Source organism: Perca flavescens, chromosome 10 (genome assembly GCF_004354835.1).
Source record: "Perca flavescens isolate YP-PL-M2 chromosome 10, PFLA_1.0, whole genome shotgun sequence".
NCBI lineage: Eukaryota > Metazoa > Chordata > Actinopteri > Perciformes > Percidae > Perca > Perca flavescens.
In genome coordinates, this window is record NC_041340.1 from 17,290,228 (window position 1) to 17,308,132 (window position 17,905).

The 17,905-nt window shown below is 39.5% G+C and overlaps 1 protein-coding gene across 2 annotated transcripts in view; it reads left to right on the forward strand.

The window, feature by feature from the left end:
* The window catches only part of tsc22d3 (TSC22 domain family, member 3), a 33,621-nt gene extending 23,706 nt beyond the window's left edge, over positions 1–9,915 (forward strand). Inside the window, exons 1-3 of one of the 2 annotated variants that reach the window (XM_028588844.1) lie at positions 6,718–7,039; positions 7,589–7,640; positions 8,204–9,915. In XM_028588844.1, the coding sequence (XP_028444645.1) occupies positions 6,915–7,039; positions 7,589–7,640; positions 8,204–8,464 (438 nt within the window). In that variant the 5' untranslated portion in view covers positions 6,718–6,914 and the 3' untranslated portion in view covers positions 8,465–9,915. Of the gene's footprint in view, positions 1–6,717; positions 7,040–7,588; positions 7,641–8,203 lie in introns of those variants that run through there. The other variant, XM_028588843.1, reaches the window with a different exon arrangement.
* Positions 9,916–17,905: the final 7,990 nt, after the last annotated feature.

Genomic DNA, 17,905 nt, shown 5'->3' on the forward strand with positions numbered 1-17,905 from the left:
CACTTATAATCACTTTGTATGAACTGAAATTAAGTAGAAATGAAGCAATATAGTGGCCCTTTGTTTTGTCTTGAGGAATCAAATCAAGGCAAGTGAGTCTTTTGTGGTGGTAATGAACAAAGTTAATCATGTCACCTAGGCAGATAGTACGAGATCTTCCATCAAGGGACTAATGAGTTACAGTTCCGCACAGATGCTGAAAAGTACAAACGCATACGCACATACACACACACACACACACACACACACACACACACACACACGCTCACACACAAACACCTGCTCGCGGTGTCCTCTGATTTTCTAACAGCTGCCTTCAGGGATATACAGGGGGAAACAATGCGATGCTATGTTTCCTGCCATGCAAATCATAATTAAAGCCTTTCTGTAGCTAAGTACAGCCTGTTAAAAAGTTGCTCTTTTGCCGTCTGTAACCAACATTTAGCCACACTGCTTACAGTAACAGCAGTGCAGACTCATAGTAAATGCTGCATTCACAACATAGGCTACTGTTTTTAAACTCTTAAACTAATACAGTATATAATCAGGTTTAATACCTCGTTGTTTAGGCTGTGTGACATCACTGCCATCATGAAATGGTATGACAGCAAAAGTCACATTTATTTTTCTCTTTACCCCTCATTCTCCTTTTCTTCAGAGATTCAGGAAAATAAATTGCTGTCTCCTAACACAACACGATAACACGATTAAACGCCTTGTCAATCACTCTTGCTGTTCTCCTGGATGTGTGTGTGTGCCTTCTCATGTTTATACAGACAGTATTGGTCATATGTGTGAGAAGATAATTGTCTGGCCACATGTAATTACATGGCGCCACTTGTGTGGCAGAAAAATAAAAACAAGAAGCACCCTGTGGTTTACAATACTGTAAAGAAACATACAGTATCTACGATGTTACCCACTGGTTTTATTAGAGGGAAGGTCTCAGCTAACTGCCATCTTGTCTTTTGCTGGAAGCAAAAAAAAAAAAAAAAAAAAAAACATGTCGAAGACGAAGACATGTCTTTTCATGTAACACCCCAAGAAATTGGAGACAACGAAAAAGAAAAGGGAAAAAACATCCACCTGAGTGTGAATGACTAAGCTGAATACAAAAGGATTAAATGTTCTCGATTTTAAATGAACTGCCCCTGACATGATGGGTGTAAACATGCCCGGTGCAAGCCATCCATTCCCTCTGCTGATGCTGTGCATTCAGACGCAGCTGAACTGCTGTCCCCGGCAAATAACCCTGAGTAATGATTGTGATCAGTGATTGAGTGTTAGAAACTGAACTGAGTGAACCTGAAATAATATATATATTAATATAATATAATAATATATGTAACACAATATAATATATATAATATAAATTACATTTTGTTGACTTGAGAAGGTGTGTGGTACAATAATATTCACCTGACCAAATTATCTTTAACTATAGGCTGCAGTACATTGCTATTAATCTAGTTTTCTTGAATTAATAATCTTAAAGTATACTGTACACTCACATTTCTGAAGCTCCCTATTATTGCTTGACATTTAGTTCATTATACCTTTTTGCCTGCTGAATTTATAGCTTAATAATACAATATTTGACATTATATTGACAGTAAATCCTATCTAGTGATAGATGCCAATTAGCAAATGTTACAAAACAAAGAATTCACCTTTGACAACATGCAGAAACTGTTTTTACACGACACGTCTGTCATGTAACACCACACCTGCCTGTCATGTAACACCACACCTGCTGTGCATCAAAATACCATATCAGACTTCAAAACCTTTCATTTGCCAAAAAAGATGGGGAAAAAAATGTAGACAGAGGTTTCAGACATTGACACAGAACTGTCAAACTTGACAGCAGATGCAATTAATCATGGCGAGAGTAGCTTACGTTTGCTGTTGCACCTTTACCAGTGGCAATAGCTCTCCAAACATTCCAAAATAATTACACCCCTCAAGACAAAAGAGGCTTTCTGAAAGTGACAAACCCACTGAGCTTTAAAAGTGTTTAGGGGAAATGTTACATAACATACCACTGAGCTAAGTTATCTGCCTCAGCTTGGTTTTACACACCAAGTTCTGAGCAGTGTAACAATTTTTCTGAAGCGCTCCAAAACCTTTCCATATACAGTAAGTGGATGTGTGGCTGCTTTTAGAGTCCTGGAAAATCTGGTGCCCGATAAGGTCATTAGATGTCGAACAAGTTTATTTCACATCATGGAACAATGGCCCGACGATGTGTTTTATTACACTTATTACCACTGATTGAATGAGGTAAGGAGATAGGCATGATGATTGTTCAGGTACACTTAGAGAAAGATAATTTGCTTTGTCTGCCTGAAATAGAAGCTCCAGCAGCAAAGAGAAACAAAACAATTGGTGCCTTTTCATTGTGACTCTCGGGCATTGTGTTCCACTGGATTCGAGACGCATCATATGAGTGCCAGTCAGAGCATGGCGCGCACAGTTATGGCTGCATATCCAGAGGTATCGCCAGCACACCAGTCAATGGTCTCTTTGTGCTTTGAGAAAACAGTTGTTGAGAACAAACAACAGCAGAACAGGGAGCAAACAGTCAAAGGGCTCCTGCCTCTTGAGCCTCATTTGGAAGCCAAGATGGGACACTCTCAGACGCGTCCCACTGTTGGGGCTATGCCACCCTCTCCCAGGACGGTGTGCGCCCTCCGCCTGGCCGAACCGTCCCACAGATTCTGCTGCCACTACCAGCACTTCAGCTATCCTGAGAGAGCTATGAGCTACTCGCCCCCTTATTCACCGAGTCTGTTTAAGAGGCCAGAACGGCGGTAAGTAGGGAACAGCAGAGGACAGTCAGAGAGTTTGTTTTGTGTGTGAGAGGATATCTGGCATGATGGCGTGTCAGTGACAGATGTGCACATTAAAGACAGCTCAGGAGAAGACGGCTGGTAACGGCAGCGTGTCAGTGTCTAAATTATGTCGATTTTTAGATGCAGTATTGTCATGAAATGGCTTGGATTATAATTCACACATATGCCAAATAGAGAACGAAACAGGAAATGATGCTGCAACATCTTTTCTGTATCAGCTGTGTTTAATGAGATGTTGTGCCACTTTAAGGCATCTTTATTTCTCTGGCATAAACCTTGATGATCATGATGTTAAAAGTCATCTTTAGGATTTCCACTGATTGTTGGCCGCAGCATTTACTGGAGGCAGAAAGTGATTTCGCTACTAGTCCTTGGATAAAAAATGTCTTTCATCAGCTTCTGCATGTATTGCATGTTTGATACAAGCTATCACATGAAGTTTTACATGCATTCCAAGGGCAGAAATTGACAGCCTGTTAAATTCATTGGAAAACCTCATGAGCAAGACCAAGGTCATGTACCTCGTTTCTATTAATGGCAGCTTATAGGTGATGTGATAATAATGAGATGAGTGCCTGTGGGTGTCCCAGTGTATGTGGAGTGTTCAGTATTCATTGGTTGTAACCGCTCCTGTTACTCATGCTGACAGCTTCCACTGAGACAGCCTCTGGCTGCAGCCTAAGGCAGGGCTGTGTGTTCTCAGGCCACACTTTCATACACGCCACATTCCTAATTATAAAAATGCAGATGGGACAGGCGCAGTAAGAAGAAGAGAAAGGCGTCCTTTTGACCAAGAAGTTATCTCAAACTGATAGATTTTGTTTTCTCTGTGCATTTGACTACCTGTGTTTCTTATTGGGCTGTATTGAGTTCATCTCGAATTTGGTCAAAACCCAAAAATAACGCGTTTCAGCCTCACTCTTCTTCAGCCATTGGTGCAGATGAATCAGAATTATATAACATGGTTGGCTCTTGCACAAGGGACATCTGATGGAGACCGTGGCCCATCGCCTAGCTGAATAGTGACTCACTGGATATGGCACGCCCCAAACATGGTCAGGCAGTGAGAGTTCCACAGCAACATGAAGGGCTTAATATCTGTGGTACATAAACTGCTAAGGAACATGCCGATGCAATTCAAACTAGACTTGCTTAAGCTGCGTGTAAATGTCTTTCGTGTAAATGTCTTTCACTTGTTGAGATTTGTGTTGAAGCAGTTTTTAAACTGTGAATTAAGCAGGCAAAGCATAAGGTTATGAACATTCAGTTTACACTGTCATCTTTCTGCATATGGCTCATTAGGTATATTTTACTTCATCCATCCAGGAAGGCTCCCCACTGTCTGTTGTTTCTATCTGTGTATCTGAGGAGAGCTACAGGTAATCTCTGTGACTCCCCCCTCCTAAGTGAGACTATCACAGCGGGGCAAGGTAATTCACCAGCCCCTCATTGCCAGAACAGGGCCTGATATTAAACCTGGCAGCTGTACTGTCACAGCATGAAATCTGAGATGACAGGCACTATGGGTCCTAATACCCAGTCAATGTGCTTTCTGCTTAGCCTTGTTAGGCCTACCAAAAGTTTTTTTCTACAAAAAATGTGGCAGACCTTAGTTTGCTATAGTGAAGGCTCTAGGTCATTTAGTATTATTTAAGTTTCCTGTACAGTGCAACCTTTTAGGAAATCTGCATGGAAAACCATTTCATTTTTATACACATAAAATAAGACCCTCTCAGAAGAGAATTTAAATTCTAGCTAGTGATGTTCTCCATGTCATTAGTGCACTGGAAGAAAAACATTATACAACAGAGACTCTCTAATAGAAATTTAATTGGCTTATCAGTATTGGATCAGAAAATTGTAACAGCAAAAAGGAACATAATGTGACTGCTGAGAGGTGCGGAGCAATTACATTAAAACTATTAAAACCTGCATGAACGCCTCACTGAAAAGTCTATTGCTCAATAGACCTGCCAGTATGCAGTTGGAAATGCGGTGAAAAGAAAGATAACAGATAATAGCAGGTGTGTTTTTTCTCTGTCTTCTGTGTTCAGCTTCTACTAAAACTTGTTTATCACACTTTGCAGGATGCTCAGTACGGTTGTGTGACATGTTGTAATGTGCATGTTCAAAAGACAAAGTGCAAGAGGTCATAGCCTACACCATAGAGCAGTCTTCAGGTTTAAAGCCAGACAGATTCCTGTATGCCCTCCCAATGATTGGATATTTATACTAAATATAGCCTAAGTGGTGGTACACAGAACATGTGCCCTACAATCTGTGTTCCCCTAAAATACCTCTGCCTGCTTTGTTGTTTAGTCCACACATTAGAGAGAATTACAGTGTGATAAAAAAAAAAAAAACAAAAAAAAAAAAGTTGTATGCTATGGCATATGTGATCAGTATTAAATACATACATGAATGAATAAACGGATGGATGGATGAGTGAATGTATAAACAAATGGATGTAGATTGTCCTTTCCTAAGAAGAAAAAAACAACCTGGAGTTGTTGATTTATAGAGGCAGGAAAAGGTGTACGGACAATTCCGTGGTAAACACTGTGTCCGTGAACAGAGCCTTTGTTATTAATATTGTCCCCTACGGGCCGGTGTACTTTACATTTTTACCACTAGAGACCGATAGAGTTCAGACATAGACTGAGTGGAAATTGACATGGACAGAGGTTGTTGCAGGACACTCCATTATAGCATGCAGCCTACTAATTAAGGACAGTTTTTAAAAGTGTATACTTGGCAAATCAAGAACAAATTAATACTTTTAAATTACATATTTAAAGAAAACATACTCTACTCTTTTTTTTTGGACAATTCGGGGTTTTATTTATTGCCGATACTAGTGACTTATTTATGCAGACCTACTGTGACATTTGTTTCGGTGGTTGTTATGATGTTGTCGGTTGCATCGAGTACGGATTTGGGTCTGTGGGTTAACTGCAGAAGCCAGTGGCAGAGGAAAAGTTCACAATCAGGGCATATGTAATGCAGCATTCAAATGCTTCTTTAAAAACTCGTTTTTTCTAGGATCCCGTTTGTTTACTTATAGTAAGCTTTAGTGCAACCTAAAATTGATTTTTTTAATGCCATTTGTTTTGTTTTATAAAATAACTGGTTGAGAGGTGTACTTTGCACTTTGCTTTGCAGCATAACAATGACAAATGCATTGTTTTAATAATATAAAATAATTGATAACACTGAGTTGTTTTTGTCTTTGATTGTTTTTTATGAGATCCATCCAAAAAGAAATCTATCATACTATCAAGACGCATGGGATACTTTAAGAGAGCCCGTCTTAGAACTACATCACTTTTATATTTATAATCTCTGTAGTATGTGTATCATGAAAAATGCAAATATCAAGTAATTAGTTCTTTAAAATACAGTAGTTCCCTGAAATGAATGCATTAATCTAATATTAGGCATTTTATATATATTTTATAATTGCAGGTTGTATACACCATTGCATCATATTGTATGGTTTTATGTGTTACATTTCAACCTTCTGCACAATAGCATCAACAACAAGAAGAACCCCCCCACACACACACACACACACACACACACACACCCCTTACTAGTAGAATAAAAATCAAAGTCTCACAAAATAGCAATAGAGCAAAAGAGCCAGCCTCGTAAATACTTGAGTATTATTACGTGACGGATCGTACTTTGTTATCTCCCCATCAATGTTTATTGTGCAAAAGGTTGAGGTGGGATGCATTTATCAAAATCCAGTTTTTCCTATGGCGCGGAAAGGCACCATCAAAATCTGAGCCGCCACCTCATTTGACTGAACGCATGTGCGCGTCAGATGACGTCAGGAGGCAAGTCATTTAAATAGCAGCCGGTGGCAGAAATAGCATCAGACAGTCGCTTGTTTAAACCGGCGAAGCTCATATACCGACACAGCATTGCGCTCAGCTAGCTTCAGCGAGTTAGTGCATCGCTACGAAAGACGAAACAAATCCGGATATACAGTTAGGTGACCAACCAGTCGCAAACGTGGCGAGAAGCGTAATCCAAACGAGTCTGGTACTCAACATGAGCACAGAGATGTTCGGTAAAACACCCATGGAGGTGGCCGTCTACCAGCTGCATAACTTTTCAATCTCGTTTTTCTCCTCGTTACTCGGAGGAGACGTTGTATCTGTCAAACTTGACAACAGGTAAATATCCGACACAGTCGCCATATTTTAGAAATGCATTATTTCGTTAATAATGATTACTTATACATAGGAGCACGAGCCTGTTCTGAATAATCTCATTCTGACGTTGCTACAGGCCTCCAGCTAACGTTAACGTTACTGTATTTCCATATAGCGGTTTATAACAAATGCTCTCGTGTGCAATGTCTGATGTACTTTGTGATTTCACATTGCCTCCAAATGCTCTCTGCCCAACTACCTTTCTCTTTGCTGCTGTCTATTTGGACTTTGAACAGATATATGTGCGGCGGAGCTATGTACTGTATCAGTTCCTCATACTCTCACGCTATAACCTAAATAAAAGCCTGACCAGACACTCAAAGCAATATTTAAAATGACGGCAGAGTAAACCGCTTTTCCTTTCTCTTTTGCAAGCTTTCTGTTTCACTTTCCGATACCAACGAATTAATTAATCCGCAATAGGTTTGTTTTCCTAATAGTTTGGGGGTTGAAGTGAAGTAAATTACGTTGAACTGTTAAATAATGGCCTCTTTTCTTTGTCTTCTGCAGTGCCTCTGGTGCTAGCGTTGTGGCCATCGACAACAAGATTGAACAGGCGATGGTAAGCCGAGATGACAAACCCCACACAAAGACATATGAGAATCGGTTGCACTATAAAGTGCATGTATGTCTTTTATGTTCAAAATCCAGCTGATAGATTTCAATATGTCCTGAAGAAACTTTGTATATCAGCATGCACAGTATAAAACCGCTATAACCCGCTGACCTCCTCAAAATGCAGTTTCCAAAATGCATCCTGCACAAAAGCAGCTCTCTATGAATGTCCCCGTTATGTGAAGGCAGCATAGACTACTGTATGCTTTATTCATGTGATAAAGTAGAAAACAAGTGCAGAAGATGATGGCAGGAAGTACAAAATAAACAGACTGATAACATTTTGGCAGCTTACAAATATTGAAAACACCAATAGTCTGTTGTAACATGTATACATACTGTAGATCCATGCCAGTAAATAGACAAAGTGGTGTAGAAGATATACTGTGACAGCAAACACCATCATTTTTTTTTTAGCACATGCATCAGCTGTGCAGCCAAGCAGTTCAACCTTAACATTTCTCTGTTTCTATATCTAAACTGATCCATCTGTTCTTCTTATTATGACAGGATCTTGTCAAGAACCACCTGATGTATGCGGTGCGTGAGGAGGTGGAAGTCCTCAAAGAGCAGATCAAAGAGCTGGCAGAGAAGAACAACCAGCTCGAGAGGGAGAACTACTTGCTGAAAAACCTGGCCAGTCCAGAGCAGCTGGAGAAGTTCCAGTCTCGCATCCCGACGGACACGCTGTTACCCCTCGACAATGTGAGCTCCCAGGTGACCGTAGACCAGTATCAGCCCTGCAGCCTCAGCACTGGCTCTGCTGTATAAGTGGCTCTGCCTTGGGGCGGGCAGAGCCACTGTTTCTTTACAGTAATGGACCTCCATTTGAACGTAAGCGTTACAAAAATCGCCGCCGCCGAGAACCCTTCGTAACCGTGAAGGTGACGCATCGGGGCTGTAAATGATCGATGGGACACAAAAGAACTGTTGACGTTGATAAGCACAAAACAGAACTTAGGACGCTCTGACTGGTGCGGTGTCAGGCCCGTCCTCTGATACCGTCCAACTCTTTGTCGTAGTCTCTCTGCGTAGACCAAAGTGCTACGAATAGGGAGAGGGCCGGCTAGACACCGACGAGCGCTCGCTTTCAGACCGCAAGGGGGCTTTCCCTGCCCTCCAACAAACACCCTTTGCTCCAGAGAGTGGGGGGTGGTGAGGAGGTGTTGATTGGGCTGGCCCTGGCGCTGCTAACTTGGAAAGTGTTGGGGAGGGTGCTCCCCACTCACCCAGAGGAGACCCGTCTGAGGTGGTCCTCCATGTCTCAACGAGAAAAGCCCCATCGTGTGGATTTGTCCGACCTCAAAATACAAGTTTCAAGGACTCCCAGCCACACATTTCAGCCACATAATGAGGACTCTTCCTGTACCTATAATGTATGTGTTCATGTACATTTAAGCATAACAAGAATAATCAACAGAATAAGCTAAGGCAACAGGTGGAGGTTAATGCAGTATAGCCTATTAGAGCTGGTGGACCGCTGCCGTAGACTGATGAGTAAAGTGTAATGATTCATAAAATGTAATCTCATATTGCCTGCTGTTGGGGCTTGCTGCTTATGGGGGGGAATTAATCCAGCTGTCTTCTGTGTTGTTTTTTTTTTTTTTTTTTTTTTTTTTTGCGATTCTGAACAAATCTGTTTGTAAAATAGGAGCATTGAGTGGTCTTAAAGATTTTATTTTAAATAATCTTGGGACAGGCATATCTGCCTACCTTGTCTGCCTAGCTCTTCACAGTAAAGGATAACTACAATGTACATAAAGTTGAAACGTCCTGAAGTCAACATAGTGGACATGGTGAGCAAGCAGAAGCCAGCATTTGTTGCTGCAATGCACTCCTGATTTTAGCAGCGTCGTCCAATATCTGTCGGTTTCTTTCTCAGATGCCAACTTGATAACGATGGCATGACAACAGTGCCTGTCCTTTTTAGTAAGAGAGGAACACATTTCCACACAGAGCTCTGTTGTTGTTGTTTTCTAGCTACCAAAGACTTTTAGCTTTTTTTTTTTTTTTTTTTTTTTTTTCTCACGACAACAGAAGCTGAGAAAACCAGGACCATGTGTATAACTTCACAGGGAAAAGTCTTGTTTGTAGCTAGTGTGAAAGTTTTTGTGTGTTTTGTAAGGATAACGGTATTGTTGCTGTAACGTATCCTCAAAGTTGTTCACTATGGTGTTTGGATACAACTGCACATTTGCAATAAACCTTATGTTTACATAATACAATAAGTCTTCTTGTGTGTGACTGTGTGTGAGATCTTACAGGAGTAGTAATGCCAGACCATATTAGTATTATTTTTGGTAGTGTTTTGGAGGTTACATATTCTATGCAATGAAAACTGGAAATCCAGTCAGACAACACAGACAGATGAGGCTGCTGCAACAACACCCGGGATGGTTTAATTTTGTGGTGCTGAAATAAGAGAATTACTGTGAAATCTTGAATTAGAATTTCAGAGTAAACCACACATCTGTTCGCAAAACTAACCTCTTGAAAGTTTGAGCCACATCTTGACAACGACATCTTGTATAGGATGTTGATTTGTTCAGCTTTGTGAGCCTTGTTTGTGTTTACAAGGTCAGTCTTGATGAGCAGCATGTGATTTACAAATGTTGCAGTGAGCCACGAGGCTCATACTTTAGACAGAGGTACTTTTAATTTAGCATATTGTCTCCTCCAGACTTATGAAAGACTCATCCCATTGATACTTTTTAAGAAAAGGAAAAAGTAGTTTATTTTTTTCTTTTCTCCCAAAGTCAAAAGCTGTGTGACCACTAATAGTGAAGTAATAATAGCTGGTTGCCAGAGGACGGGAATCTGTCTGGGTGAAAAAACAGTTTGTCCTAGTAGCATTTCAGACTGTCAGCCAGTCAGTTCAGCCTGTGCGTAACTAGATCTGCTGCGGCATCCCTGGTGTGTAGACCTCACATCTATCTATCGCTAAGATCAGGAAGTCTCAGCTCGGGGCCCAGAATCACCACCACAGATCACATAGCATGAAAGTAAACCGTCTTCCCCATTGCTCACTGTTACCCATAAAACTGAGGTCCCTCCTGGTGTTTTGTGTCAAAACAACTGATTCTATGTGTGATCAATATGGCTGTTATGAAATCATTTCTGCATGGGATTAGTGGCAGTGGGATGTGCAGCATATTGACTTTGTTTAATGTGGCAAAGAGGAGAAGGTCAGGCGTTTATTGGCTCTTTTGCACAAGATAATTAGTCAGTCTTCTTACACAGATACCTGAACACTTTGTGCCTGTCAATTAAAAGAGGCTGAGGGGTCTGCTACAGCTTGAAGTGGCACTGCAGTTTAATCATACTTGCATTAATGGCTAATGCAGCCTTCAAGCGCAGTGGAAAAATCCATCTGGCTGCACAGCTAGCGTGTGTACATGCCACAGAGGCTCACAGAAAGTCTGAAGACAATTAGGGCCTGGGCTTGATTTACTACTTTGCTTTGACACTTATTCTGTCATTCTATTTTGGGAGTGGTTTAGGAACAGTGTGTTCAAGAATCACTTTAGTGCATGTGGCTTTTTTTATTTGAAACCGATTTGAACCGATTTTTCAGTCATGGTGCAGAACTGGAGCCGCATCAGGAAAATAGACCATGTTAGAAATGCCTATTTGTTTATTTGTTCCCTCCAGTTATCTTTGAAATACAAGTTGTTTTTTGAAGGCAAGGCAAGGCAAGGCAGCTTTATTTATATAGCACATTTCAGCAAAAGGGTAATTCAAAGTGCTTTACATAAAACATTAAATAGCAGTTAGAAAACAATTAAAAAACAATAATAAACAAATTAAAAACATTAAAAGACAAGAATAAAATTGATAGTGCAGTATAAGAATACAAGTTACAGTTCAGTATAAGAAATTAAAGTTAATAAAATAGATTATTTAAAGAAAAGCAACATCAAAAAGATAGGTCTTTAGCTTAGATTTAAAAGAACTGAGAGTTGCAGCGGACCTACAGGTTTCTGGGAGTTTGTTCCAGATATGTGGAAGGTAAAATAGTCTAAAAGTCATATAGGTGTACAGGATTTGATTGTATTATTCTTACCTCATTATAACACATCTGTGTGGCTGTAAAAACAAATATGAATGAAGCACTAAGTATGTAATTTCAACACTTCAAACCAAGATGTTCTAAATTACATAAGCCAATTTCAACATGTTTTTCTCTCTTAGAATCATCAATGAAACATTGATCTCAGCCCTGGTTATAGGCTCACTAGCTCACTACTCACAAGTACAGTTAAATATTAAAAGTGTGGGAAGAGCCTTCGGTGTGGAATTATACTTTAGATTGGAGCTTACTTGAAATCAGGCAGCCAAGGGAAGAGTTTGTGTTGGATTACTAGTGTTATGCAATCCAAAAAAAAGAACATCTGTTTCGGATGGAAATTCAGGGGTTTTGCTGGGATAAGTGAGCTCTGCCTCAATGTGGTTGGGATCGCATGCAGGGGAATCATTTGGTCTGACTGCTTTTCATGCAGACACACACAATTTGTGTGTCCTTTGAATGTCAGCGTATTCATCCTGTCAACATTAAAGCCAGAGCTGAATGAAACAAAATGTCAGATTTGAGCTGTATGCTATGCTGTAATGCAGTGCCATGCAATGCACTTTTCCTGTAATGTAAACAAGGAGTCACTCTGCTTTTCCAAACGAAGCCGTTCAAAAGAGTTTCAAATTGCTGACGACAGATGGTTAAATAATATGAAAAATGTCCCGTTATTGCTCTCTCACATAAGAAAGCTGATTACTAGCTTTAGGGACACAACACTTTTCAAAACTTAAAAACATAATTTCATTGACATCTTTCTCCACACCGCTTTTTAATCTGCTGACGTGACAGTTTTACATTGAACTCTGAAGGACAGAGAGTCAAAGAACAAAAAAACAATGCACAAGTCCATGTAGGGGGTGGTTATAACCTGTCAGAGCCAGATTTATTGATGTATTGCTGTCTGGTCATGACTGTGTATCAGTAACTGCTTCATGATGTTCAGTTCTTGCCTCTGTAACCTCGAATGTACAAAGTCCAGCCACACAGACACAGTTGTTGCACAACAGAAAGATGCTGGTTATGCCTTAAATTGTGTATAATCAAATTAATCCTTGGTTAAACCTTTGTACATCTGACGATGCTGCGTGACCTCTTACACATTTCATACTATTTTCGTCCACATTTTGGGCCAAACAACAATAATCCTCAAAGCTGTCAACATTAGAAATGAGGTCAGTGTTGACATGTATGGGTTCTTGGCTGAAAGACAGATATAGAAAAGTGCTTGTTCTGCCTAGTTTTTACAAAAAGTAATGTCTCTCTGTCTCTCTCTGGTCCAAAAATAATTGCGGCACAAACCTTCACAAAGCTCCTCAGTCTTCCTGCCATATTTGCTGAAATGTTGGGAAATAAACTGTTCAAATACAGTTGTTTTGGATTCAAAAGGTCACAACCGATTTTAAGATGTCCTGTCTGGATGTTAAATCAATAGCATTGCTTGTGCTATTCAGAGGATACATCTGATGAACCTTAAGACACAACAGAGTCTATGGGTCTGAAGTTTGTCATGCTTCTAGAAACAATATATGGATTTAAAAAATGTGTATTACACCCGAGGATGTTGGAGAGCCTGACCTTAATGAAAGCTGTTGGTTGGATTTATTATATTGTCTAAGTCCTTGTCTGTACAGTGATACACTAAAACATGAACAATGATGCTTTTGTTCTGAAAAGTTAATCTGTGATGAAAATGTATTTTATTTCAATCTTGGACTAAAACATTTAAACTCAAAATGTATTCTGTGGTGTAATTTTACCACGATCATATGAAAAAAAGCACATGTGGTTGTTTTTCAGTAAACTGAACATTAAAGACAGCAAAATTAAAACAGAACAGTTAGCATTTTAGTGGATTGGGGCTTGGCTATTGTGAGTGAGAAGCTCTTTTTTTTTCTTCTCAATGGTGAATGTGTTTGTATCCCAACTGATCAAAGCCGCTTTAGGAATGCGACCAGCTCAGGACATCTAATTCATGAAGAATAAAGGTCAGCAGCCAATGTTTTCGGATTTACGGTGATACCCCGGTTCATGGCACCACTGCACAGCAAGAGCCCGCACATCATTTAAAGCCCCGCTGACCTCACTAACATGTGACACATGCAGGGCCAAAGGGGAGATGGTTGCATAACCTGCATAATACTGAACATGTACATTTCCCAAGCTGTGTTCCTTCATAACAGTGCATGGGCAACAATCACAAGATTGTCGGGAACAGGGCTTCAGGGTTTTCTAGGTAGCAGTGACACATTATGGCATACAGCTCAAATCTGATGTTTGAAACAAGTTTAAAAACCAATAGTACAAGAATGTGTTCTGGACATGTACACAGATTATCCAAGACATGTTATAGCAAGAAATCAAGTTCACTTAAAACACAGAACCCATTGTAGTTTTACACACTACACTGCAGTGCGGTGCAGCTGTAATTCCAGATATACTGTAGGCAGTCTCTTGATCTATTTTTAACATATTTTATATGCGACACAAGCAATAACAATGCAAGTGAACAAAGTAACAAATGAAAGATGTTTTTTTGTGGCAATACTATAAAGATGAGGGTGGTTGCTAAGATTTCAGCAAACCTCTAGAAATGTAGACAGTGCTGAGTTTATGGAACAGTTTTCTGCAGCATGTTTATACTCATACTATTTTCTATCACAACAGTTATTTGGTATAGTTTTGGAGCCATTATGCAGTTCTCCCTACTTCATTGTTGTCTATTTGTGTGACTGTGCCCTTTGTGTAGTAAACATCCCTTATCCTCTGTATCAGTTTGGCCCATGCGAAATGAGCTGTCAGTGGGCTGCAGGAAGTTTGAGATGTAAACAGAGCAGGAAATGAACTCCAGACAACCTTGGGAATAAGTTTGTGTGGCGTGGGTTTCCCTTTGGGCCATTCTTACATACATACTTCAAGAGATAAACAACAAACTTCTTTGTCAATTAATGATTTCATAAAACGTTGAAAAATATTTGTTACATGTGAAAAGTGACATACATCACGATCCCTGGGGTAGACAGACTTTTAAATTATAAAATATGACAGCATCTATTGAGACATTTGCTACATCTTAATGTGCAGGCTTATGAGGCAGTAGGAGCTATTACTCCTTCTTGACATCAACACAATGTTCCCAAATCCAGGTTTAGTCTCTTTTATTATGTGCTGCTGGGTGGAGTTGGTTGGGTGGCCACAGAAGCAAGTCATAGCATGATAAGGCACGCATCGAAATAGGAAAACAGATGATAACAACTATCATACTGAGGCTGTCCTTTTTATGATTATTTAGAACGGGGGAAATACATTCCTTTGTTGTGACATGCATGGCAGGGGAAAACACAAGGAAGTAAAATAAATACAATTTCATGCAATACTAGCAGAGTAGCAGTTATTGCTGCCATGTAGCCTATTTAAACAATTACTCTCTTAAACATTGATTAAAACTGTTGTAGTTTATTTTCCCAATGTCAGGGCTAAACCTCTTATATACTGTAAATTGAATCAATGGAACATTCTGAGTAACAAATGTAAGTGTTAGAAGTAACATGCTTCTCTGTTACAAGCACTATATCCACTTTTTTTACATTTTGGTTTGCACAAAGTTTATGAAACAGAAATAAAAGATAAACAAATTAAACAAAAGTCTTATGTTGGCGTTCTGCAAGTCTGTCAATTATTGTTTTCAAATGCAACAGGCCTTTTCATGGAAGATGCCTACATGATTTCATACTGGGAAGAGCACAGTAACGGTTTTACTGATAACATTAACAATGGCTCTGTTTTACTCAAGTGGCCTGGTAGGTCATGACGTTGTGGCAGTGAGCCGGCACGCACAATACCAGGATCCTAAAAGCAAAGCAGCTAAATGGAATTTATAGATTTCCACCTGTGCTTTTCCCACTGTGACAAGTCAAAGTGTCCGTGAATAATATTCTAATATTATAATTATAACAACACATTTGGTAGCACAAACCATATTGTAACTACTTTGAAACAGTTGCAATGGTACAAATGAAATGACAAAGATATATAGAGCAGTTAACACTGACCTTTTGATACTTTGACTTGGCATAGCAGGATAAGCGTAGGTGTAACTAATACAGCTAACAATGGCTCAGGACTATTACGTGTTAAACACCAGGGCAGTGGCTTACCAAAATGCAATTAAGTTGTTACAGATGTCGTTAATTATACATGTGCTTTCCCTGCTATGACATGTCTGCCGTGGAAAATTAGGATAGGTTGACAGTGGAGGATTTTTAATGTCAAAATGGCAGCCGTTCATTAAATACAATACCAAAAAAATGTGCAAACTTCTTGTTTGCTACAGGACTCCTGCAGCCTACTATATGTATGGGGCTGAACAGAATTTACAATGATTGATAAGATTTCCATTCAGTCTTGTGAATGTTTACTTTATGTCTGGCTTTGTGTTTTTAAAAAATACAATAAACCATTGTGAAATTTGAGACAGGTTGGCATAGGAAAGTATTATTGCCATTACTCTTTGTCACAGTCACACATTGTCCCTGTTGGTTATAAAAACATCTATGGACTTCAGTTAAACAATTTTCTTATTTTTAGTAAGAAAACAGCTTGAAGGTATGTGCTTTGCGTGTCACTTGATCTGTAGGGGCCTTTGTTTTCATGGTGAGTTTGAAAATTTCCTTTTAGTCTTGTGAGCACTTCTAGTTAGCAGATAGATTTTTTGGAAATGCACAAGGGAATGTTGTGAAAAGAAGATCAGGCTGACTCAGCAGAAGATTTCTCAACTCATCTTGCGCAAATAAGTCTCAAAAACTACATAATGAAATTGAGTGACCTGTCATTTTATTTTACTTTCCACTTTCCAGTCCTTTTTTCAGGCGTGTCTGGCAAGTTGACATCCCAAAAGTGAACGCGAGGCAACTGTCATGTCAAACAGGTGATGCCAAAACCTTGCACAACATTTTGACACCTCTAAAAAAACAACATTGCAAAGGAAAGACTATACAGAATGATCTAGTTTAATCTTGTCCCAGGCCTCCCATGTGTGAACCAGACACAGGCTCACCACAGCACGCAATTCAATTTATTAATGTAATATTAGAATGATTGTGATTATAATAATTATTATTATTACCATTTTAATTTATTGAAAGGATGGCCCCTTGAGATGTTGCATCTCATTTTCAAGTGTCCTTCATACAATACAGTGGAAAATCACAATAATACATTTTAAGTTTTATTTAATATTTTATTCTTTTTAGTTTAAAACTATAAAAACTTTTATTTTTATTTTTTTGGGGCTTTTATTGCCTTTATTTATAGGACAGATTAAGTCAGTGAGAGAGAGGGGGATGACATGCAGCAAAGGGAACCCGCGGCCGCTGCGACAAGGACTGTGCCTCAACCAGATGAGCTAACCTGGCGTCCCCACACATCATATTTAAAACATTTAATTGAATGTATTTTGTATTCCCAAAGTAAGCTCATAGCTATAATATATACCACACTGCAAGAATCACTGTTTGTGTACACCCTGCCACACAGCTAGCTTTGAATCATAAAACTGGGTACATATATTTGAATCCCATAATCTAAGACATCAAATTAAATCATATAATTGCACACTGGGCAACTGAATGGAGAGAATCTGAGGCATCCTAAAAGTTCACACCTGTCCTGTTCTGCTTGTTTGGGAGGCCTCCTCCTTTGAGCTCCTCTTGGATAGCAGAACAACATGTTCTCTAATGTTTTATTGCCTTCCTGCGGTTTTCCGGGGTTGTGAACTTTATGAGGGTTGCTTTACAGCCATTTAACCTGTCTCCAGCTGCGTGGAGCTATTGTTGATCAGACAGGATTGTTTGCTAACGGTCCAAATCTTTATGTTCCCATATTGGCAGCTAGATGATTTTTTTCATTTAAATTTCAAGTCTGGCCACCCCTGTTTTTTTGGCTCGCTTTATACTGCTGCTGCATTACAGCGGTTATTCACCACGGTTACATTCGTTTGTATTACTGTTTACAATCCTCATAGAGGTGGTTGTTTCCATGTGCGTATATGTACGTATGTGTATGGATGTGTATATGTATAGCTTATATGCACTTTTTTTTATATTCAAACATATGTCTTATATCTATTGCAACTCCCTCCTGGC